The sequence below is a fragment of the Puntigrus tetrazona genome, chromosome 2 (assembly GCF_018831695.1).
Source record: "Puntigrus tetrazona isolate hp1 chromosome 2, ASM1883169v1, whole genome shotgun sequence".
Lineage (NCBI taxonomy): Eukaryota > Metazoa > Chordata > Actinopteri > Cypriniformes > Cyprinidae > Puntigrus > Puntigrus tetrazona.
In genome coordinates, this window is record NC_056700.1 from 17,699,849 (window position 1) to 17,722,091 (window position 22,243).

Sequence of the window (22,243 nt, forward strand, 5' to 3'; positions counted from 1 at the left end):
TCTCTCTCTCTCTCTCTCGCTCTCTGTCAGTGTAGTATAATAATAATAATGCATTTTTTTAATGAAAATTTCAATAAAATATAATACAAATGTTGAATGTTTTATTATTATTATTATTATTATTATTATTATTGCTGTTTTATTGAAGAACTGGTTTAACGATTTTCTTTAATTATAATCATAAGAATAAATATTATGAAATCTTCGTTATTATCATCATCATCATTTTCGGATCTGGTCAGACACTGAGCTATACTTTTACTGGTATAAATAGGCAGTTTTTTTTTATTACTGATTGGTATATAAAAATATTGGGAACAAAAAAAATCGTAGTATATGTGTGAATGTGTATTTTTAAAGTGAATATAATGTTTCACATATATCAGCGTGTAGTGTAATATTAAGCGCCGCTTTGTTTGTGGAACTAGACCTACTTCCGGAGAACGAGCGTCTTGCCGGAAAAAGAAAGAGAGAAAAAAGGAAAGAGAAAGGAAAAAAACAGAAGTGCTAACCAAGCAGATCAGCCAAAACATAAACACTGCGAGCACGACAGAAAACGTGACCTAAGACTGCTGGGTTTTTTGGATCGCCAGCGCGTGAGTGTGTTGAGGGCACATCTCACTAATGTGTCGACGTTTTATTTGCTCTTGACTCGAAGGTGAAGGAAGGGAAATCTGCGCAGAGGATTAACAAGTGCGGAGACTTTGGGCCTACGGTAAAGGTAACATCATCGCTCGCTAGTTAGCTCTCCATTTTCACGCAGTGACCAATGTTTACATGTTGTCAGCTCGAGTCAGCCTTAACAGCTTATTCGTAACTGACGTGTTGATCTTCTGTTTTTTCGTGCACGACACATTACACCATATTTCCACGTCGGGACTTTTTTTTAAATAATCTTAAAAATATGTATTTTCTTTGTTCAAACTACTCGCCTGCCAACATCCGTGTGCGCTTGCAAAACTAGCCAGCAGCTTTTCTATTTTTGGCCAGGGTAATGCATCAAAAGCAATTGCTAAGATTAGTTAGCAGACTAGCTAGTCGCAGCCAGTTTACTGCGCACTATCAAGTTGTTATGTGGCATTAACATTAATGCACGAACTCTTATAAGCTTCTATCTAAGGGTAGTCTGCGGTTGGAGTCGAATGTTATTTATTGGCATTGATAATAGCGATTAGGGACAAGTGTTTACTAACTATTTGCTATATAAGCAGGCTTGCCACTTTTAGCTGATGTCAGGGATCCTGTCAGTCACTATATGTGGTTAGCACCTGTCAAAATAGCAGTAATATCATTTTTTATGTTTGAAGACATGCATTTTGATCTCTAGTAATCATTGGCTATTTTAAATACCATCGTTAAGTGATCTGTGAAGAGACCCTTAAATCATTTTTGTCTTAAATAATGCTATCTAGTGAACATCCAGTGTGTGATTGATTCACAGCAAGTAATTTTGTCTATTTTTGTAGGGTCTCTTCTGTCAGAAGAGACATTCGGACAGAATGTGCGATACAGATGGTAAATCCAGTGTCCCAAATGGTAAGTAAATCAGTGAGTAAATAAAAAGTCACCAAAATTGAAGATTGTGTCACAACAGTACAAAAGATTATATTGGGAAAAATACCTATATTCAAAAATTGCCATGAAACATTGTAACAACAGTCCACGTAAGTTATTCTCATCATTACTTGTCTTCCAAATTCATATTTAACATCTCATCTTGAGCTTTTTGAGAAAAAAAAAAAAAAAAAAAAAGTCTTGGGTGGAATGCTTGTAATCTGTGATGTATTTACATTTTGGCAAAAGTAGCCAATTTTGCTGTCCGGGGCTTGATTTACCAGGTGGCTCTGATGATCCAGAACCCGGAGAAGGAAGAGACGAGGCAGATGCATCTGCAGCACCAGAGGCCTTGACCAGTCCTGATTCAGGTATGGAAACAAATAGAGTCCTAACTGTCATATACAGTGCTGTTCATAAGTATGTGGTCAGTATGATTGGTCAGAAAAGACATCTCTTGTGCTAAGGCTGTAATTTATTTGATTAGTAATATATTGTTGTGATTTAAAATCATATTTTCATTATTTTTAATTTTTTAAGTGTGATTTATTCTTGTGACGACAAGCCTAAATTTCCAGTCTTCAGTGTCCGAAATCATCTAATATGCTATATTTAGTGCTCAACAAACATTTATTTGCATTATCATTGTTGAAAACAATTGTGCTGCTTAATAGTTTGTGGAAACCAACAGCATTTATTTGAAATAGAATTCTTTAGAACCATTTTAATAATCTAACAGACCTTAAAAAATAAACCTGTATTTGTAATGGACTTTTACATAGTGTTCACCTTGAGAGTAGAATGTGTAAATAAGCAGTGCTCCACTAATTGTTCAAGTTTTCTCTTGACAGCAAATTTGAGTTCAGTCCCAGATGGAAGTGAGGATGGTCAAGACAGGGCTTTGACAAACTCTGAGCAGAAGCAGGGACTAGGAGAGGAGGAGGATACCGACAGCATGGACGGCAGTGTTCTGTACTCTCTCACTGAAGAAGGAGAAAGAGAGAGTGAAGGAGGAGTGCAGAGAGAGAGGGGAAAAGATGAAAGTAAGAGATCCGCCAGAAAGAGGAATCGACCCAGTGGTGGAGCCACACGCCACTCTTCCAGTTCAGATGATGACGATGAAGAAGAGGAGGAGGAAGAGGATGGCGAAGAAGAAGATGCCATGGAAGCGTGGCTGGGAGCCGACCTGTGTGATCTGAGCCGCCCTTCATGGTGCGCTGTCCCGTCTCTGCGTGCTCGAGAGATCGGCCGTGATTCGCATCAGTTTGTGAGGAGGGTGTGTGGGGCGCGAGGTCTAGTGCAGAGGCTGGAGCTGCAGGGCCGTCTGGAAAGACACACCGGCTGCGTGAACACCCTCCACTTTAACCCCTCTGGCACCCGCCTGGCTTCCGGCAGCGATGACCTCCGCGTGGTGATCTGGGACTGGGCTCGCAGAAGGGCAGAGCTGGAGTTTGACAGTGGACATAAGAGCAATGTCTTTCAGGTGAATAAGTGCAGTTCAGCTGACCGCAGTGCTCTGAAATAATTGCATTTCGATTAAAAAAGTGGTTGCTTAAGATCACTAATGGGAAACACGATCTTGTCAGAAAATAATTACCAAAATCTTTAAATACAGCTCCTTTAACCTTTACTGTAACTCCAAAGTTTAGGGTCACTAAGTTTTTTTGTTTGTTTGTTTTTGTCCCTAATGCTCATTTCATGCAAATTTCTTCCTTGGGGTATAAAGTTGACAGTCATCAGTGTCATCCTCCAAAATGTTATTTTAATTTGCTGGTTTGGTGAAAACATTTTGGATTCAAGGAAGTTCAAAAGAACAGTTTCTATTTAAAATCATTTTTTGTAACACTGGAAAAGTCTCTACTGTCATGTTTGATCAATTTAATGCATCCTAACTAAAGTTATTAATTTTCTATTTAAATTTTACTGATCCAAAAATGTTGAGCAGCCGTGTACTGTAGAAGCATTTAGAATGTAATTATTGTTAAAATAACCTCCATAAAACCATGTTGGTGGTTTAGCTTCTGTCTAAATTTGTGATTTGTTATTCTGTCTCCAGGCAAAGTTCCTCCCACACAGCGGTGACTCCACTCTGGCCATGTGTGCCCGAGATGGACAGATCCGAGTGGCCGAGCTTTCTGCCACACAACGTTGCAAGAACACCAAAAGAGTGGCTCAGCACAAAGGTGCAGCTCATAAGGTATGATCGACCGTAAACGTCTTGTGTAATTTGTAAATTTAACAAAAATAGTTTATGCATTATTAACTCCATGGTGTTTCCAGTTGTGCCTATTATTCTGGCATGTATATTAATCTTTAAAAATGAATTATTCCCAACTTGTTTGTTCTGTTGTTACCTCTAATTGGAGCTTTACAGTCACATTCATTTATTCATCAACAGCTTGGAAAAGCTGTCGCCCATTCAGAAACAAGCATGTTGTGATGTTGTGAATAATTTTTCATGTAATATCACAACTGATGTGTTTTATTGGTTTATTGCAAGATATAAAAAGTGATTGAAATGCTTTGTTCCCTCTCTCAGCTTGCACTGGAGCCAGACTCTCCCTGCTCTTTCCTCTCCGCTGGTGAAGATGCAGTTGTGTTCGGCATTGACCTGCGTTTAGACAGACCTGCCAAGTGAGTGCACAGTCATGTCACAAATGTCACAAACAGCCCTAAGATTGCTGAAGGTAAAGAAAAAAAGCACTTCAGCAGAGTGACACAAGTGAGCAGGGGCAGGATTAGATATCCTACAAAGAACTGTGTCAGCAGCTAGATGAGTCAGTGGAAGCTTTTGCCACTGGTTATTATATAGCTTACTTAACAGTGGTACTTTTAACACCTCCAATACACAAGCTGTTGTTTTTATTTAATGTGGCAAACGATGCTTGTTTTATGGAAATTGCTTAATTATTATACTTCGTCAGAGAAGTAATGCTATAAAACCGTATCATTTATTATCAAGATGATAAACCCAGCAGTTCAAATTATAGGGTCAGTAAGATTTTTTTATTGTGTCTGTATGTAAGTAAAGTCATTTATAATGTTTCAAATAAATGCTGCTCTTTCTATCATGAATTGAGATGTATCTTGATCACCAAACCAGATCTGAATGACCATGTGACACTGAAGACTGGAATAATGGGTGCTAAAAATTCAGCTTTGCAATCAAAGCATGAAGTTACATTTTAAAATATATTCATATAGAAACATTATTTTACAATATTACTGTTTTTACTGATTTACTTCTGCGATCGAATAAATGTAGGCTTTTTAGTATTCAAATATTTATTTTTGAAAATGGTTTAGCGTATTAGACCCACTTTATTGGGGATTAATTGGGCCTAGTTATCCTTTAAAATATCTTATTATGTGATTTCTTTTTACACTTTCTATAAAAACAGCTGAAACATAGGTACTAAAAATCGTAGAATCAGCCTTGATTGTCCTACTTTTTTAGGCATATTTTGATCCTGCAGTCTAAAAGTGAATGTCTTTGATATTCTGGCTTGCAATCCTGTTTGCAGTCCTTCTCATATTTTTCTTTACCATACTACAAAAATAAAAATGGCCAAAAGGCCAAGAATAGAAGAATGAAAAGAAACAGATTGTTCTTTGTTAGATCCCAAAAACATTACTGACATCTCTTTACACTCAAACTTATAAAATTGTTATTTAATTCTTCAAGGTAAGATTGCAGTTAGAGGAGTAGATAATACATAATGAGATTCAAAATGTAAAAAAACCTAATGTAATACTTTTGTTTTATGTGAAGTATGTAATATTGACCAATATGAATATAAGTATGTAATAATGACCTTTTCTTTTCCTTTATTTTTTTTAATCTTTTAGCAAACTGGTGGTGGTGAAGGAAGGTGACAAGAAGGTGGGGCTGTACACCATTTTTGTAAATCCAGCCAACACACACCACTTTGCTGTGGGTGGCAGAGACCAGTATGTCAGGTGAGACAAACATTTTCACTGACATCTCTCCTCTTTTGCACAAAAGCTATGCTGTTGTTTTTAGCACAAGCTGCTTCCCAGCTGTCAGATATTATATTTGTTATAGTTGTTTTTCCAGTGGCACGTCACTAGGCAACTGTTGTCCTACATCACTCACTGTTTCTCTCTCTCCCTCTCTTTATGTGATAGGATCTATGACCAGAGAAAAATAAATGAACATGATAATAATAATGGTGTGCTGAAGAAGTTTTGTCCCTCTCACTTGGTGTCCAGCGAGGCCAAAACAAACATTACCTGTTTAGTGTACAGCCATGATGGCACAGGTAATATGTAGACTTAGCTAAGTGACTCTTACACGGTTGCGTGTTTTACATTAGTTGGTTTATTGTAGCAGCATTCAGAGTGTGTCAATGCTGAACTGTCTTTCAGAACTGCTGGCAAGTTACAACGATGAGGACATTTATCTTTTTGACTCGAGCCACAGCGATGGAGCGGATTACCGCAGGAAATACAAGGGTCACCGCAACAATGCTACAGGTACTTTCTATTTGTTTTCATCGCAGTTTAACGCTTGCATCACAATTTCCATGCATATTATAACCAATACAAAATTCAGTTTTTAATAATCACCTCCTTTTTTTTTTTGTCTTATGCACCATCTGCTATTGGGAAATCCTCCTCCAGTGAAGGGAGTTAACTTTTATGGTCCCTGTAGTGAGTTTATTGTCAGTGGCAGTGACTGTGCACACATATACCTGTGGGATAAGAACTCTGCTCGTGTGGTTCAGTTTATGGAGGGAGACCGGGGAGGAGTGGTAAGACACTGTCCCTTCGCTAAATTGAACTCATGGAACTTCTGGTTTAAAAAAAAACTTCTGTAGATAATACTCCCTTTCTTTGTTAAGGTGAACTGTCTGGAGCCACATCCTCATCTTCCAGGTTTAGCCACCAGTGGTTTGGACCATGATGTGAAGCTGTGGGCGCCCACTGCTGAGAATCCCACAACACTAAAGGGACTTAAAGAGGTATACTTTATAGTACATATTGTGCTATGAAAGATCGACCTACGATGCATCTCACATGAAATTTACTGTGTCTCATTTGTGTCAGATTTAAACTACTGTTAAAAAAATTGGGAGATTTTTATTGCTCTCTAAAGTGTAATTTATTCCTCTGAATTTTTTGTGTATTTTCAAGATTGAAAAATTCATTGCCTAATGTGTGCTTTATGAGCCTTTTAATCTGATAATGTTGAAAAAAGTACCTTAAAATATAAAAAATGATCAATTCTGTGTCTGAAAATGTCATAGAAATTTACAAGAATCAAATATAACATTTTATATAATTCTTTGATTTGTTTTTTAACCAACCATGTATGTAAACTACTGTACTCTTTTTTTTAGATGTTTACAAAAGTTAAAATGTTCAAATAATTGCTGTTTTTTGTTCTGTTTTGTTTTTTTGTTTAAAGAATTCTAAAAAATAAAAGTTTTACGGTTTTCACAAAAAATATGGATAGTAAAAAGATACGCAAGGATCATATCAGCCTATTAGACTTCTGACTGATCACTGTGATCACTGATCAAATTCAGATTTATATATATAAATAAAGGAAACATTTATTTAAAATTGTAATAATATTTCACAATATTAAATTTTTACTGCAGTTTTGGTTAATTAATGTGGCCTTTAAGATACGAAATTTCTTTCAAAAACCAAAACAATTGTATCCAAACTTATCTGACTGTTTAGGTAATGAAGAAGAACAAGCGGGAACGCGATGAAGATACTCTGCGTCATGGTGACCAGTATGACACACAGCTCCTCTGGTTCCTAATGAGACACATGAGAAACCGAAGACCTCAACGGGTAAAAACTTGCATTTTTTGGACTAGACTATGTATTGATAATGAAAATGATCCATTTCTGTGTATTGAAGATATAGTGCCTTCTACATTATGCAAAGCAACATGCTGTTATATAAAATCAAAATCACTCAAATGGTTTTTCTTCCCTCCTACACTCAACCTACTATTATTGATGTGTTTTCAAACTAAAATGTCCTCATAATGCTTCTACAAACTATTGGTTTACCTGACCGTAAGGAACCTAACCTCATCCTACACGATCTGATCTCTTCAAAAAAATGCTGATAGCTACTCAATGTTTTGCCTCTTATAGGCCAGGCGAGGGGAGGGAGGAGAGGGCGACACAGACGAATCCTGGAGCTCGCCAGATTCCTCTGATGAAGAAGAGGGAGGGCCAGACCATGTGCAGTGCATGTCCTCCTGAGCCACACACACACACACACACACGCTCTTTGCCATATATTTAAGCACATACACACTAGTAACACACTGGTACACAAATAGACACTGAAAGGCCAGCAACAAACACACACACACAGCTTTATATATACATACACACAGTGTGAGGGAGAGGGAAACGACTGAGATCTGGCTTTATGCTCCACACACACAAATGACATCACTAGGGGAAGAACTGATACTAAGATTAGTATTTTTGATATATTTGCAAACACGCCACTCTGATTTTACATGAACATGGACACAGGCACATTTCATTCCCAGTTTTCAAGCATATCACCAGGAAGAATACAGTCTGTGATCGAGAAATATCACCTCTACAGTTTTGCTGCCTTAGTTTATCAACAACTCAGCATTTTCGAAGCAGCGTTTTGCTGCAGAAGAGGACATTTCTCATCTGTGCTGTAGTAAACAGTCCCACTGCATTTTTTTCTTTCACAGCGATGTGTTCGGGCATGACGAGACATTACGGACACTCAGAGCCGGTCCTTATGCAGATTACTGAGAGGATGAGTGTTACTTGTTCTTAAAACCAGCACCATCTTTTACTGGCCTCATCGGTTTTCTCCAGTGATCTGAACTGCTTATGTTTCCATGTAAGACTGAGCTGACGTTTGTTATTTTTGGACTGCAATCTTTGTTCATCGCAGTGATAGACTGTCATGGGCCATTTGGTCATCCAATCCTGTCTTGTCTTTGATCTCTTCTCCTGTGCGTGCGTGCGTGTGTGTGCGTGTGTTTGCTGAAGCTAGGCACAGCTAATTTTCTTGAGGTCAATCATGCTCTCTTAGATCTTACTGAAGACACAGAAGATGAGCCGGGGCTGATTAATCTGGTTCCAGAGCTGGCTGTGTTGCTCTATTCTCTCTCTCCCATTCTACTGAGTGCACTTTAATCAGGGATCTGCTTTGAGTTTTGAATCTCTAAGACGAGTGTGCGCTTAGGGGGCATGCAATACTTGTAATGTGTTAATTTTGCTAATTTTTTTTTTTTTTTTTTTTTTTGCCTGCAATTCCCCAAGCTTAATGTGGACTTTTAAATTGAATAGAGATTTGACACCAGCTCTTTGGTTTTTGGATTTGCACTTGGGTGGAGATACTGGATGGAGTCCTGGAAGAAATTCCTATAGCTAAAAATGTAACTCTTCGCGGACTACTGTCATCTTCTCGGCCCTGTCCTGTAAAAATTGAGAGCAAAGACGATGTGTTCGGAGCCAGTGATTTGTTGAATACATGTTTCTTTCTTTGTCTTTTGTTTGAATACGCATCCTCGAGATCTTTGCCTACCTTTATGGTGAAGATCAAATGTAGCAGGACGTCCCGTGTTTGCCAGAGAGAGCCCTCACAACCCATTTTTCATAAAAATGGTGTCCTCCTTTGTCAGTATTTGGATTAAGCTGGGTAAGAGCAAACATGGAGCTATTGTGACTTGCATGTGGAAAGGAATGATTCATTTCAGAAGGATGGGTCAGTCGCAGGGGAGGGATAGCACTTGCGGGGTACACAGGGAGGGGTAGGGAGCTTGAATTACTTTGCCCCTTTTTTCCTTCTTCTTTTGTGAGGGGAATTAAAAATAAACTTTTCTCTTTTTTGTATGAGAAGAATAACTTAAATGACTATATGTATATATAAATATATATAAATATTAAAATCTGTAAAAATCATCTTCAACCCTTACTCTTTCAAAGGGTGTCTAAATTTAATTGGTATTTGATGCAGAGGTTTATATTGTACAAGATAGAATACTTTTAAATGAATGGAAACATTGGATATATATTTTTTTCTTTCTTTTACTACCTTAATTGTCACTGAAATTAAAAGCATTAGTTTCTGTTAATGTTCATTTTCTCATTCCCACTTTGCTCAGAATGTCCTATCACTGGCATGTTTTTTTGTTTTTTTTCAAGGTTTCCCCCGCTGCCTAATATTGTGTTCTTTCAGTTCAGTTCAGACAATATGTACGAATTGTGCAGTAAAAAAAAGAGAGAAAAATCTGTTCTTTTGTTTCTGACCAAGTGCCTTATTTCTAGTGACTTTATTTACTGTAAATATAGGAGGATTTTTTCTGTGTTACCAGCTTAAGGCATTGTGTACATTCATAGTTTATGTAATAATTAGTGCTATTTAATTAGTTGTATGGATGATAACAGATTCTCTTTCCCTATTTCTGCATGCTGTGGTTAGACAGAAAGTTAATTAGGATTAAAGTTAATTCTATTATGTATTTCCACAAACCCAAAACTGCATAATATGAGGACATTGTGTACAGTCATGGCATTTAATCATTCAGCCTAAAACCATGGGGAAAAAAACAACTTTACAATAAGGTTGCATTAACTTAAACATAAGTTAATGCATTATTTATCCAATCACAATGAACAATGTATTTTATACAATTTATGATGGCTAATAAAATACAAAATGTTCATTGTTCATTCATGTTAGATTGCAGTTACTAATGTTAAGAGAACTTTATTTACTATTAATTATATAGAAGTGTTAATTGCTTATGGTACTAATACTTTATTCACTAAAAATTGTGAATAATATTATTACACTGGTGCTGATTTCTCTGTTATTAAGCTTATACTGGTCAATGTTATATTATCTGGAAAGAAGCTCCTAGGAGCATAAAAATGAAATAAGAAAAAGAAAATACAAGAACAACTGCAAATCGTACTTGCTATATGTGATTTATTTATTTTTTTGCATGCAGATTAATTCTTATAAAAGATTACAATTATAATAAAATGAAAAGAAATAATGAATTTTAGTATTTTGCACAAATAAGTTTAAATCCTCCTGGCCCACTGATTTTCAGGCAAATTAATAATGTGTTGGGTCTTTTCCCATAATTCGAGGAGTGCAAAGAAAGGAAAACGTTATATTAAAAAAAAGGTTCATAATACCAGTGTTCTGTAATGTTTAAGTCACATCATGTTTAGGTTGTTTGCTTTTCATAACATACAATGCAGCTTCACAGAAATGGTTGTCCCAGTGGTTCAATCATGCAGCCTTACAAGAAATACTTCAGTGATCAAGCCAAAACTATATAAAACATGTATACGATTTTTAGGTTTTAGAAAGAATAAATTAAAAAAAAAATAATTTAAAAAAAGACTGAAAGAGAGCACTTCCCTCTGGCAACAAATTGTGGTCAATATGTTGTTATAGTAGGCCACATATTTAAAAAAATAAATAAATCAATAAATATTAAAGTAAACATAAACACTGTCCATGACCACCATTTTAATGCACGCCGGTGTGTGTAGAACGCGCTGTGCTCGAAAGGTCATGATTGTTTCAAAATACAAGCCTTTACTCTCTTGTCAGTTGACACAATGGCGAGGTACAATCGCTTGTTAAGCAGAAAATTTAATAGAGCAGTTGTTTTTATTTTAATAGAATTAGGCACGTCAGAGTTATGTGTTTTACCTGAAAAGGACTTATTACAAAAATAAAACTTATGACTTTTAACTTGAAAAATATGTGGCCAGCTTTTATTTCGTCGCAGTTTGATTACTTGCGGCGAATTCACAGTTGTTTCCTTTTTGCAGGCAGTGAAAGAGTATTGATCCTTACCAAATAACGCGTTTTAAATATTCGGTGAGTAGTTTTTGTGTTCTTTTTCTTTCCGCGATGACTTATTGTTCGTGCATTTACGGAGAGATCTGTTATTCCGTCGCCCTCTGAGTGTCTAGGCCGAGCAGCGCTCTGTGCAGGGCGGTCCTGTCCTCTTTGTCTAACCTACGAGGATTTTCACAATTCATGAATCTCTGCACGTGTTCGGTTTTGTTGAGTCGCGATGCCTTGTTTCAATACTTTGTGAAAAGAAACCAAACCACGTTGTTGCGGGTTAAATACAAACGTTCATATTCTATTCTATTGCATTGGTTATTGGGCTGTCGCGAACGCAAGTAAACCCAAACAACACTGCAGTTCTTTGGATTTTGTAGGTCAAAGCTAAAGATGTACTAATTGTATTATACCTACAGTCTGTTGCATCAATTTTTTGAACAATGAAGTCCACTGTTTTACAAAACTTGTTTACATGTAACTTTTTTTTATTTTTTTATTTATACCAGTATGAGACCCCTCAGTATAATAGTAGTCTTAAAGTGAAATGTTTACAAAAGCTGTAAATACAAACCTATACTTAAAGATATTCAAGATTTTTTGATTTCCATTGAAAGAAAATAATGTAGCCTAAGACTGCAAAGCAGCTGCATATTGACAAACATTCAGAGATTGTGGCATCCAATGAGTTGTTTGGTGCACATCCATTTTTAAAAAGAAGTGCATTAAAGACCAAACTAACCATGTCTAATTTTAATGTTGTTGTCGTCTCAATTTTAAGTCAATTGGTGCAACTGCATGTTACCTAGAGGTGCTGCTCACCGATTGAGTGCTGCTTTTGTCATTTTCGCTGAGAACAATCTACACTTTGGACTGCTCGTAGAGAAAAACCAGCAACTACCCTGCACTGACGCCATGGAGTGAGTCACAATTCGTTCCATGTCAAATATTGTGTGTGATTTTTCTGAATAGAAATGATTTAATGGATAGGATTGATTTTTGAAAATGGACTAATGTTTTGGGGGTTTGTTTTGTTTTCTTTTCTTTTCTTTTTCCCTTCTCATTCCTGCCCTAGCCATTCTCCCAGCTCTAGTCAGTTGATGGCCAGCAATGTCACGAATAAGACAGACCCACGGTCGCTGAACTCAAGAGTCTTCATCGGTAACTTGAACACTATGCTGGTTACCAAGGCAGATGTTGAAGCCATTTTTAGCAAATATGGCAAGATTGTTGGCTGCTCTGTGCACAAGGGCTATGCCTTCGTCCAGTACGTCAATGAGAGGAACGCAAGGGCGGCTGTATCAGGAGAAGATGGCCGGATGATTGTTGGACAAGTGCTTGGTGAGGACATTAAAAAGAATCTTAGGGTATCTTGTATTTTCCCTTTTAATTGAGCAATCACCTTGTCTTTCCATCAGATATTAATTTGGCAGGAGAGCCCAAACCTCACAGGTCAAAAACAACAAAGCGATCGGCCGGAGATATGTACAGGTAAGAAATATTGTATTTTAAGCCATTTTATTGTTTTATTCCAATTAGCAATTGGTTTGTTGACAACCTCATTTTCTTAAATCTCTCCAGCAGTAGCTCTACTTTCGAGCTTGATTATGACTTCCAGAGAGATTACTATGACAGGTAAGATCTGCACAAACGCTGTGCCAGTGTGGATTTGTTAATGTGTGCTGACATTTTCTGCTGGTTTTGTGCAGAATGTATTCATACCCTTCCCGTGTGCCTCCTCCACCACCACCACCTCTCTCACGGGCTGTGATCCCTTCCAAACGTCCGCGGGTCAGTGCGAGTGGGGGAACCAGCCGACGCACCAAGTCCAGCTTTTCCACTTCTTCCAAGAGCAGCCAGCGGACGTCTTCTCGAACTTGTCAGTGCCTAGTTTTATTATTCTGTTATAGAGGTTCATGTTAAAGGTGTAGTTTACGCAAGAATTAAAAATCTGTCATCACTTACTCTTACCTTCGAACAGTTCCAAACCTGTGTGAATTTCCAGGCAGTTTTGGGTCACCATTGACTTACTACGGAAGACAATGGTGATCCGAAACAGCCTGGTTACAACCTTTTTTTAAAATATCTTCCTTTGTGTTCGGCAGAACAAAGAAATTCATACAGGTTTGCATTATTACTAGCATTTCTTTTCTCATTTTACATTTTTAACCTCGTTTGGCAGTTTGTTTGTGCATTCAGTTTTTTTTTTTTTTTTTTTTTTTTTGTTTCAGTGAAAGCAGACGACCTTCAAACGATTAAGAGAGAACTGGCTCAAATTAAACACAAGGTTGACTACCTTCTGGAGAGTCTAGACAGAATTGAGAAAGACCACAGCAAGAAATCTGGTAATATTTCCTTATGATTTCCCCCAAAGTTTTTGTAGAAGTGCCACCAGACAACTTCAACATGGGCCTAGACAATCAGTAATTATCAATTATTAAAAGTTATCAATTTATTAGGGCTGTCAGTTTAACATGTTAACCTAATTAATTTTATTAAAAAAACAATTTTTTTAAATATTTGAACATTTTCTATTTTAATTATTACCAATTAATTTTTATATGCATGGTTTTTTTTTTCTCAGAGGGAAAGAGTCTGAAGGCAGAAGTGGGTGAGGCTTCCTCTCTTCAGCATTCCAGCAAAAAGGACAGAGAGAGGGAAGAGCAAGAGATAAATGATTCTGAGGAGGAGAGAGATTTGTTAGAAGAAGAAGAAGAGGAGGAGGAGGAGGAGGAGGAAGAAGAGGTAAAAAAAAAACACGTGCAAAATGGTTTTAGTTGTAATTGGTGATGGAAACTGCACGATACAAAACTTTTTTTTTTTTTTTGTTCTTCTCAGGTTAAAAGCCAGGTAGGAGAGAATGAAGAAGAAGAGGGAGAGGAGGAAGAGGGTGAGCATGAAGAAGGGGAAGATGATGGTGACAGCATAAATGGTGACGACTCATAGGATGTTTTAAACATCGTGGATACGAGACATGCACTCAAAATTCAGCCCTTTCAGTTCTTTTGAAAGGTTGAAGCCAGTCTTTAAAAGATTTGTCTGTTATGATGTAGATGCCTGCACTCTTATAATAACTGACACTACACTTACATCAGTTTCACTGATGTCAGTTTATTTTTATTGTTAGCATGACATCTTTTCAGGCTTTTTGAAGTGTCCCTCAACCTTAAAAGACAAATGTCTGGTTTCAAACAACAGGAACCATTACATTTTCCAGTTCTTCTTAATCATTCTGACTTGAAGCTGAGGTTTTTATTTTTCACTAGCGGAATATGTCCATTACGTATTCTCAGAGTGAAACCGGCCTGATTCCTGTTTGCCCTGTGTGTCTTATGGGATTTTGTTTTTTTCTTTCTGTGAACAAAGATAAAACTTGTATTTTAAAAGGGGGAAACTTGAGTGGCTCCTCTTTTACAGAGAGCCAATAAGCTTCCAGGAAAATCTATGTTTGTATTTACCTGTCTTTTTTATATTACCCTGTTTCAGAATAATTCTACAGGAAGATTTCAATAAAATATTAAATTAAGTTTTATTTGGTTTTTCACTTTTGCAAACAAATCACTCATGCGGGCCTTAAAACACTGGCAAATCGTGACATGGTCCGATGGAAATATATTATACATATTTTGATTTATACCACCAGTAACATGAATTTGAAGTATGGTTACTATTAATTTATTAATTTTAAGGCTCTGAATGTCATATGTTCAGCTTTGATATGCTAGAAATATAGGAAGTGCTACGTGCGATCTTAAAATCTTTAAGCTCGGTTTCACAGACAAGGCATAAGCCTAGTCCTATACTAAAATGTAAGTGAAATGTAAAAAAACTAATTGATCTTGAAATGTGTCTGTGGCTTTTTGTCATAGGATGGACACCAGTAATGCTTTTTCCTAGGCATGTTTATTAAAAAATATTTAAATGTCCTAATTAAACTAAAGCTTGGTTTAGTCTAAGCCTTAGCTCTTTTTCTTTAGTTCTTCTTCATTCCGATTTGTTTAGACTTTATTGTAACTAAAAAGCTATTATCTATTTTTCTTTTCATTTTCTTGACTAAAATGTGTTTTACTTGAACAGGAACAGTTCAGTTCAATTACAATATTTGTTTCACATTACATCCTGCACTGGAGGATTTGGACGTTTACAAGGGGAAAATCAGAAAACCACTGAAACTGGTGTAACTTGCTGGATCATCGTAAACCCAGGTGTTAGCCCAAAGTTGTGTAGAAATTTGATCACCGATCTCGAGTGTGAGAATAACACCATTGCTGGCGTTACCATTGGAGTTAGGCTTCCATGCATGCAGAGAGCACTGGGTTGCACCATTCTTCAAGAGACTGACTGCCATTGTGGTTCCACCATGACAATGACCGTAAAATCTGAAGAAATAGGCTCCTTTGATCGGTGCTGTGAAAACGCCTGCAATGCACATGTACATAGTAGCCACAGAAAAGATAATGTGCAAACAGGAATCTGCTTTTGTAATGATACTCTCTTTACAGAACTTACCAGTATTTGAGTCATACGCATTTCCAATATTGCTGAAGACTTTTTTGTAGATCAGAGTTGTCGCAGTGTTAGAGGGCCCAGTGTTTTTTGTTCCAGATTCAAGAAGTCCAGCTGAAAAGGCAACCTTTTTGTCTGTAAATAAGCAAACAAAATGGTGTAAAATGTATCATAAAATTAAATATGTAATTTAAAACATACGTATATAGGAGCAAAATATGTGTTTTACTTGCCTTCATTCTCTGTTTTGAAAGAATCAAGCTTAGTTTGTGAATCATGGACTATGGTTTTCAAAGCTGTTTGGAATATACATTCATATGATAATGTTAGTAATAGTTTTGCTAAATATTTATGATAAAAATGAATAAACAAAGTCAAAGTACTATCTTTCTTGATAGTATTTATATATATATTATATATATATATATATATTCATATAATGTGTTCCAAAAATGTAACCACTGCTCGCCTTCAACTTTACCTTCATTCTCGCTCAATACTTTGGCCAGTGTTTCTTCTAATTTTTGTATCCTTTCATCCATGTCTTTCAGTTTCTTAAGCTCAGAAATAATGTCCACATTTGGTGAAAGCAGATCTTCTGAAAGTGAACTCCCAGCGCAGAGCAGAAGTAGCATTTGTAACACCACCATCTTCGGTTATTTTTCAAGGACGCAAACTACTTCTGTAATTATTCCACAGTTCAGCTTCAAATTGCAAACAGTGTTACAAAAGTTTTCAAGCAGTTTGGTTGCACAAGTTTGCACACATTTGTACTTTAGACTGATGTTGTGAGGGTTTTGTTTATTTTAGTAATCTATTAGGACAAGTCAGATAGATTTTAAGTGCACTAAAAGTACATATTCAGCATAAATGCTTAAGTAAGCCTATTAATAATCATTGTAAATAATTAGAATATGAATGATTAGAAACTGAATTCAAATAAAGTGCAAATAAACAGAAAACATATCCGTGTGGTAAGGCTGACACAGAACACCTCTCCATAACGGTGCAACACTGAAAAAAGGTTTTCAAGCAGCAAATTAATAATTTGCCTTTCAATTATATAAATAATTATTTCAATGTAGTAATGCATATATTTTAATTCCAAATATATTAATAATTTATATTCATAAATATAACACATTTTTTTTATTAAGAGCTCAACTAAAACATATTTGTTTTTACAAATGTAAAATATCAAGGTTAGAGTACTCATTATTTAGTTTATCTCCTGAAAACTCCTCACTGTCACGTTTATGTTCCTGTTAAGTTTTTATTTTTCTTTATTTGGTCATGTTCCTGTTTTTTTTATTTATTATTATTTATTTTTTTTGCCAGTAATAAATTTGCACAAACCTAGGATTTGCAAAGAAAAAAAAGGATTTCGATATAAGCCAAGAGGAGACTGGTTTTCTGAACCCTTTGGAGGATAAAGGGAAGTTTAATCACGTTTGCACGCACTTTTCTTAGCATGTTTTAGACTGAGTCATTTTTAATATAACAAAATTTGTTATTTATAGATTCGTCAGAAAGAATAAAGTCATATATACACACAATGCTTCGCTAGTTAAAATTTTGGGCAAACTAACGTTAACCCTTTACGGACACCGTGGTTTAATTCAGCTGTGGATGAGAAGGTTTTAGATAAGATAGTTCTATTGACATTATTTTCTCTTTCTTTTCCTCGAGAGCAATAATGCAATAATTAACAAGCGCATTTAATAGACATGGCTGTTGTTGGAAAAAGTAAGTTTAAATTAACGGTATAAATACAAAAATCGATGAATATGTTTCTGTTCTATCTAGGTTCAGAGCCATCTTATTGACTATCTTGTTTTCGAAAGAAGAAGAAATAGAAGAGATACTTTGGAAGTGTAAGTATGGCTCTCATTAACTGTGATAAGAGAGCACAGCTAACGTTATATAAACATGATCTTCTGGATTCACAGTCCAATCTCAGACTGAAGGCAGGTGTATACTGACTGGCAACATGAACTATCCAGGGGTGAATCGTTTTATACAGGCCAAGCATGATAGTGATAGTAGTTTGAAGGTGATTGCAACTGTACATTTGTCATTAAACATCAGTGACTTAGATGGTTAAAACAGCTAAAAATGTTATAGAAGATATAGATTTTTTCTCAATTGTTGTAATTGTTAGATCTTTAGGTGCTTTATTTGTGAAATAGTAATTATTTTCTCTCTCCTTTGTCATAATCTAATTGTAATTTTGTAAATACTTAAGAGACATCTAGTGATTTAGACGTTACAAAGTCCAGTTCAGGGCTTGAGCCCAGAACACACCAAGCCGACCGTTGGCTGGCAGGCAGTTTTTGTTTCCTTGCCAACTAAGATTTCAGTCTTCACTCTAATTCATCCCAAAAGTGTTCTGTCAGGTTGAGGGCAGGACTCTGTGCATGCCAGTCAAGTTCATCCACACCAGACTCTGTCATCCAGATCTTTATAGACCTTGCTTTGTGCACTGGTGCACAGTCATGTTGGAAGAGGAAGGGGCCAGCTCCAAATGGTTCCCACAAAGTTGGGAGCTTGGAATGGTCCAAAATGTCTCGGTATGCTGAAGCATTCAGAGTTCCTTTCACTGGAACTAAGAGGTCAAGCAACTTCTGGAAAAACAACCCCACCAAATTGTACACTTGGCACAATTCAGTCAGATAAGTACCGTTCTCATGGCAACCGCTAAACCCAGACTTGTCCATCTGATTGCCAGATGGAGAAGCTCGATTTGTCTATCTGAAGAATGCCAAAAAAACGTCCAAAAATGCCAAAAAACATGGAAAACATAACTCTAAGCCAGTGTTTCTCAACCCTGGTCCTGGGCACCCCCAACACTGCAGATTTCTACGGCCCTATAAAATTATTAAAAAAATTCTCAAATTCATTTTTTTCTGTTTCAATTTTTCTGGATCGCGCTTTTTTCCATTAAAACTTTTCTCAATTTATTATTTAAAAACCATGTCCAATGTCCAGCCATGTCCTAATTAAAACCGTTAAACATATACATTTTCACATCAATTTATTAAGTTTAACACAAATGACATGTTTAGGGCCCTATGAAATGTTTTATTTAACTCATCATATACTTTTTATTGTTAACAAATTCTGTGTTTTAACATGTCTAATTATTTGAATGCATAAAACAACTTATTACATTTTGTATTAAAGTAGTCTTGTGATTTTTCCCCCCTCAGAAATTAGGCTAGTAGCGTCAGAAACAAAACAGTTTTGTCTGGTAACACACCAAATAGTAAGCAAAATGGCCTGATATCCTAAACAAGTCTTGTCTGGTATCCAAAACCAATGTTTATCTGGTACCCAAACCCATACTAACAGTCTTCTATCAGCTAAGAAGCTGTAGCAGAAACAAAGAGAAGATCAGGAGCAGGATGCTGATAAAAAAGGAGCAGAGTTTATTGAATAGTCTTAACTGCATGTTTGAACGCTCAGACTTAATCTGAAAAATACAAATCCAGCAAATAGTTACCAAACTGACATTGAATTTCCATAAACATTCCCACTTATCTCTTATTCATGAAGACGGGCAGCCCTTAAAATGGCTAAACAACCATGGAAAATAATAAGGAAACAATAATATAATATTTCAATCAATGAAATTACTATATAAATGTTACTAACAAAATGAGTAAATGCTAAATCATTATAAATGAGTGAATGCAAAGTAAATTAATATAGATGAGAGAAAGTAAAACAAAAACACAAAACAAATGTATGGTTGCTCTTTGGATGCAAAACTTACAGTTTGCACTTAAATTTCCTTGAATCCTTAACACAAGATCAGTTACATTCCATAAAATAATTTTCTCGTTGATTTGGACATTTACAAGGGGAAAATCAGAAAACCACTGAAACTGGTGTAACTTGCTGGATCATCGTAAACCCAGGTGTTAGCCCAAAGTTGTGTAGAAATTCGATCATCGATCTCGAGTGTGAGAATAACACCATTGCTGGCGTTACTATTGGAGCTAGGCTTAAATGCATGCAGAGAGCACTGGGTTGCACCATTCTTCAAGAGACTGACTGCCATTGTGGTTCCACCATGACAATGACCGTAAAATCTGAAGAAATAGGCTCCTTTGATCGGTGCTGTGAAAACGCCTGCAATGCACATGTACATAGTAGCCACAGAAAAGATAATGTGCAAACAGGAATCTGCTTTTGTAATGATACTCTCTTTACAGAACTTACCAGTATTTGAGTCATACGCATTTCCAATGTTGCTGAAGACTTTTTTGTAGATCAGAGTTGTCGCAGTGTTAGAGGGCCCAATGTTTCTTGTTCCAGATTCAAGAAGTCCAGCTGAAAAGGCAACCTTTTTGTCTGTAAATAAGCAAACAAAATGGTGTAAAATGTATCATAAAAATGTAAATGTGTATTTAAACAATTTAAACAAAGTGTGCCTTTTACTTGCCACAGTTTTGGAGAGATTTTCTCGTTTGGAGAGATTTAAGCTGTTTTCGTGAATCATGGACTATAGTTTTCAAAGCTGTTGGAATACACAAAGATATGATAATGTTACTAACAATGTGCCTTTTTGCAATTTCTTTAAAATAGTTCATAAATTGTAGTTTGAACCACTGTTCTGCCTTACCTTTATTCTCTTTCAATACTTTGTCCAGTGTTTCTTCTAATTTTTGTGTCCTTTTATCCACGTCTCTGAGCTTTTCCAGCTCAGCATGAATGTTCACATTTGTTGAACAGACACCTTCTACAAGTGAACTCCCAATACAGAGCAGCAGTAGCATCCGTAGCAACACCATCTTCAGTTATTTGCCTGGTACACAAATTACTCCTGCAATTATTCCACAGTTCAGCTTCAACGCTGTTACAAAAGCTTTTATACCTTACGTTTGTAAGTATTTGTATTTTAGACTGATGTTTAATCAGTAATCCATTATGAGTCAGATGAAGAAATAAGTGTACTGAAAGTAATTTTTTTTTAGCATAATAAAGTCATTATGGATTAACTAAATGGAAATTTGGAAACCTATTATTAATCATTAAAAATAAGTAAAATCTGACCTAAATTATAAACATATAATAATGATAAAATATAATACTTACAAGCTCTTCAATGGTCACAAAACATCATCTAATGCCATTGTCACAGATATTTAATGTTAAGTTAGTGACCTCCCCAAATGAGGTCATCCAAACTGGACATGCCCCCTTTAAAAAAAAGGATGTTTAATGTGTTCTTTTGCACTTGTCAAGCTCTTCACTTTCCATCCACAAGCAGCATTATCCTTATAATTGTGACCTCAAATTAATATTACATTTATTTCTGGTTTAATGGGCTATTACTAAAGCTTAGTAATTCAGTTAGCATCTCAACAGTGTCTCCGTATTCTGTTGATGTACATAATTGCCCTTTGTGAGTGTAAAGAAAATCGAGCGGAAAAGAGAGCAGATGAATGAAAAGAGAGATGTACTGTTTTAAGCCGAAAAACTATAATATAAGATAAATATATGAAAGTTTTGTATTATATTGTATCTGACTTGGTTGTGACCACTTTTGTTGTTTTGGTTGGTTTGGTTTGGTTTTTCGATGGGGAAGTAAGCTGTTTTCTCTGAATGAGCAAGACTCCTTTTCATTGCCCACAGTTGGGGAGCACGAAGAGTAGCAAAGTGCCTGACATAAAATCAAGGCATTTATGAAGTCCTTACAACTAAAGATAAGCTTGACTATTTTGTGGTCAGATAACCCAGAGAAGAGATTCAAATGCTAAGATCCAGGGTTGGAGAAGATCCAAAACCAGTTTCTGTTTCTTCCCTGAACGCTGATCGAAAAGTCAAGGAGGCCTAAAAAAGGAACAGCTTGTAGTCATAAATGTCTGTTCTACTCTGCCCCAAGAAGCTCAGACAAACCCTAGGTCACATCCAGTGTACAACAAAGAAAAGCACAAAGATGATTTCTTCTGTTATTTGTGTGAAGAGAATGGACACATTGCCACCTAGTGTCAACCGCCTGAAAACACTTCCCACATAATAAAGAAGTTGTTAGGTAGGTTCATGCTCTCTGAAAAAACTAAGACTGAAATGAATTGGATGACTGAAGCCAGTGCTACTTGCAACAGTTCAGACTGTTTGTCTAAAGGAGAGGTTGGCGCATGGCTTTTGCTCATTGGCAAAACATTGGCAATTTTCATATCATAGTTCAGAATCGGGGCAAGACCTCTGGCCTGTTTTAGGCTTATCTTTATTTTTATATTTAAGGCAATTTGCCAAGCAGCGCTGCTGGAAAAACAATGACTGTCAAGAGCGGCTTGACGGTGTTTAGTGTCA

The 22,243-nt window shown here is 36.3% G+C and overlaps 4 protein-coding genes across 11 annotated transcripts; 2 read left to right on the forward strand and 2 right to left on the reverse strand.

Annotated features, from left to right (window-relative positions):
* Window positions 1-458: 458 nt before the first annotated feature.
* Window positions 459-9,834, forward strand: dcaf8 (DDB1 and CUL4 associated factor 8). 2 transcript variants are annotated; one of them, XM_043262183.1, is made up of 13 exons: window positions 459-721; window positions 1,467-1,536; window positions 1,839-1,925; window positions 2,406-3,037; window positions 3,611-3,751; window positions 4,094-4,188; window positions 5,404-5,514; window positions 5,704-5,837; window positions 5,944-6,051; window positions 6,199-6,329; window positions 6,420-6,539; window positions 7,267-7,383; window positions 7,696-9,834. In XM_043262183.1, exons 2-13 carry the CDS (start codon window positions 1,500-1,502, stop codon window positions 7,804-7,806), a joined length of 1,824 nt encoding a protein of 607 aa, XP_043118118.1. In that variant the 5' UTR covers window positions 459-721; window positions 1,467-1,499; the 3' UTR covers window positions 7,807-9,834. The 2 variants fall into 2 exon arrangements, with proteins under 2 accessions (XP_043118118.1, XP_043118125.1); XM_043262190.1 differs by having other exon boundaries at window positions 459-715.
* A 151-nt stretch (window positions 9,835-9,985) lies between these two features.
* On the forward strand, window positions 9,986-14,942 carry LOC122361465 (heterogeneous nuclear ribonucleoprotein C). Of its 4 annotated transcripts, none has more exons than XM_043262236.1 (9): window positions 9,986-11,446; window positions 12,198-12,336; window positions 12,492-12,757; window positions 12,835-12,907; window positions 12,998-13,051; window positions 13,126-13,295; window positions 13,648-13,761; window positions 14,001-14,161; window positions 14,255-14,942. In XM_043262236.1, the coding sequence occupies exons 2-9, from the start codon at window positions 12,215-12,217 to the stop codon at window positions 14,360-14,362; spliced, it is 1,068 nt and encodes a 355-aa protein (XP_043118171.1). In that variant the 5' UTR covers window positions 9,986-11,446; window positions 12,198-12,214; the 3' UTR covers window positions 14,363-14,942. The 4 variants fall into 4 exon arrangements, with proteins under 4 accessions (XP_043118171.1, XP_043118179.1, XP_043118188.1 ...); XM_043262244.1 differs by having other exon boundaries at window positions 13,001-13,051; XM_043262253.1 differs by having other exon boundaries at window positions 12,504-12,757; window positions 14,001-14,162; window positions 14,253-14,942.
* Window positions 14,508-16,680, reverse strand: LOC122361504 (complement C1q-like protein 4). 2 transcript variants are annotated; one of them, XM_043262293.1, is made up of 4 exons: window positions 16,404-16,678; window positions 16,156-16,218; window positions 15,926-16,057; window positions 14,508-15,835 (listed from the first exon to the last, which is right to left on the reverse strand). In XM_043262293.1, exons 1-4 carry the CDS (start codon window positions 16,570-16,572, stop codon window positions 15,558-15,560), a joined length of 642 nt encoding a protein of 213 aa, XP_043118228.1. In that variant the 5' UTR covers window positions 16,573-16,678; the 3' UTR covers window positions 14,508-15,557. The 2 variants fall into 2 exon arrangements, with proteins under 2 accessions (XP_043118228.1, XP_043118235.1); XM_043262300.1 differs by lacking the exon at window positions 16,156-16,218 and having other exon boundaries at window positions 16,404-16,680.
* On the reverse strand, window positions 14,508-21,107 carry LOC122361488 (complement C1q-like protein 4). 3 transcript variants are annotated; one of them, XM_043262281.1, is made up of 6 exons: window positions 21,023-21,107; window positions 20,550-20,750; window positions 20,370-20,444; window positions 20,147-20,278; window positions 19,802-20,056; window positions 14,508-15,580 (listed from the first exon to the last, which is right to left on the reverse strand). In XM_043262281.1, the coding sequence occupies exons 2-6, from the start codon at window positions 20,716-20,718 to the stop codon at window positions 15,558-15,560; spliced, it is 654 nt and encodes a 217-aa protein (XP_043118216.1). In that variant the 5' UTR covers window positions 20,719-20,750; window positions 21,023-21,107; the 3' UTR covers window positions 14,508-15,557. The 3 variants fall into 3 exon arrangements, with proteins under 3 accessions (XP_043118216.1, XP_043118199.1, XP_043118209.1); XM_043262264.1 differs by lacking the exon at window positions 14,508-15,580 and having other exon boundaries at window positions 19,328-20,056; window positions 21,023-21,106; XM_043262274.1 differs by lacking the exon at window positions 14,508-15,580 and having other exon boundaries at window positions 19,328-20,056; window positions 20,550-20,732; window positions 21,023-21,073.
* Window positions 21,108-22,243: the final 1,136 nt, after the last annotated feature.

Coding starts and splice junctions, on each gene's coding strand:
- LOC122361504 (XM_043262293.1), bottom strand. CDS start 16,572: ATGGTGGTGTTACAAATGCTACTTCTGCTCTGCGCTGGGAGTTCACTT. Junction 16,219..16,403: donor AGTATTGAGCGAGAATGAAG/GTAAAGTTGAAG, acceptor TATTCCAAACAG/CTTTGAAAACCATAGTCCAT. Junction 15,836..15,925: donor TGCGTATGACTCAAATACTG/GTAAGTTCTGTA, acceptor TGTGCATTGCAG/GCGTTTTCACAGCACCGATC.
- LOC122361488 (XM_043262281.1), bottom strand. CDS start 20,718: ATGGTGTTGCTACGGATGCTACTGCTGCTCTGTATTGGGAGTTCACTT. Junction 20,279..20,369: donor AAAATCTCTCCAAAACTGTG/GCAAGTAAAAGG, acceptor GCTTATTTACAG/ACAAAAAGGTTGCCTTTTCA. Junction 20,057..20,146: donor TGCGTATGACTCAAATACTG/GTAAGTTCTGTA, acceptor TGTGCATTGCAG/GCGTTTTCACAGCACCGATC.
- dcaf8 (XM_043262183.1), top strand. CDS start 1,500: ATGTGCGATACAGATGGTAAATCCAGTGTCCCAAATG. Junction 3,752..4,093: donor ACAAAGGTGCAGCTCATAAG/GTATGATCGACC, acceptor TCCCTCTCTCAG/CTTGCACTGGAGCCAGACTC. Junction 4,189..5,403: donor CGTTTAGACAGACCTGCCAA/GTGAGTGCACAG, acceptor TTAATCTTTTAG/CAAACTGGTGGTGGTGAAGG.
- LOC122361465 (XM_043262227.1), top strand. CDS start 12,215: ATGTTACCTAGAGGTGCTGCTCACCGATTGAGTGCTGCTTTTGTCATT. Junction 12,758..12,834: donor GATTGTTGGACAAGTGCTTG/GTGAGGACATTA, acceptor TCTTTCCATCAG/ATATTAATTTGGCAGGAGAG. Junction 13,762..14,000: donor AGACCACAGCAAGAAATCTG/GTAATATTTCCT, acceptor TTTTTTTCTCAG/AGGGAAAGAGTCTGAAGGCA.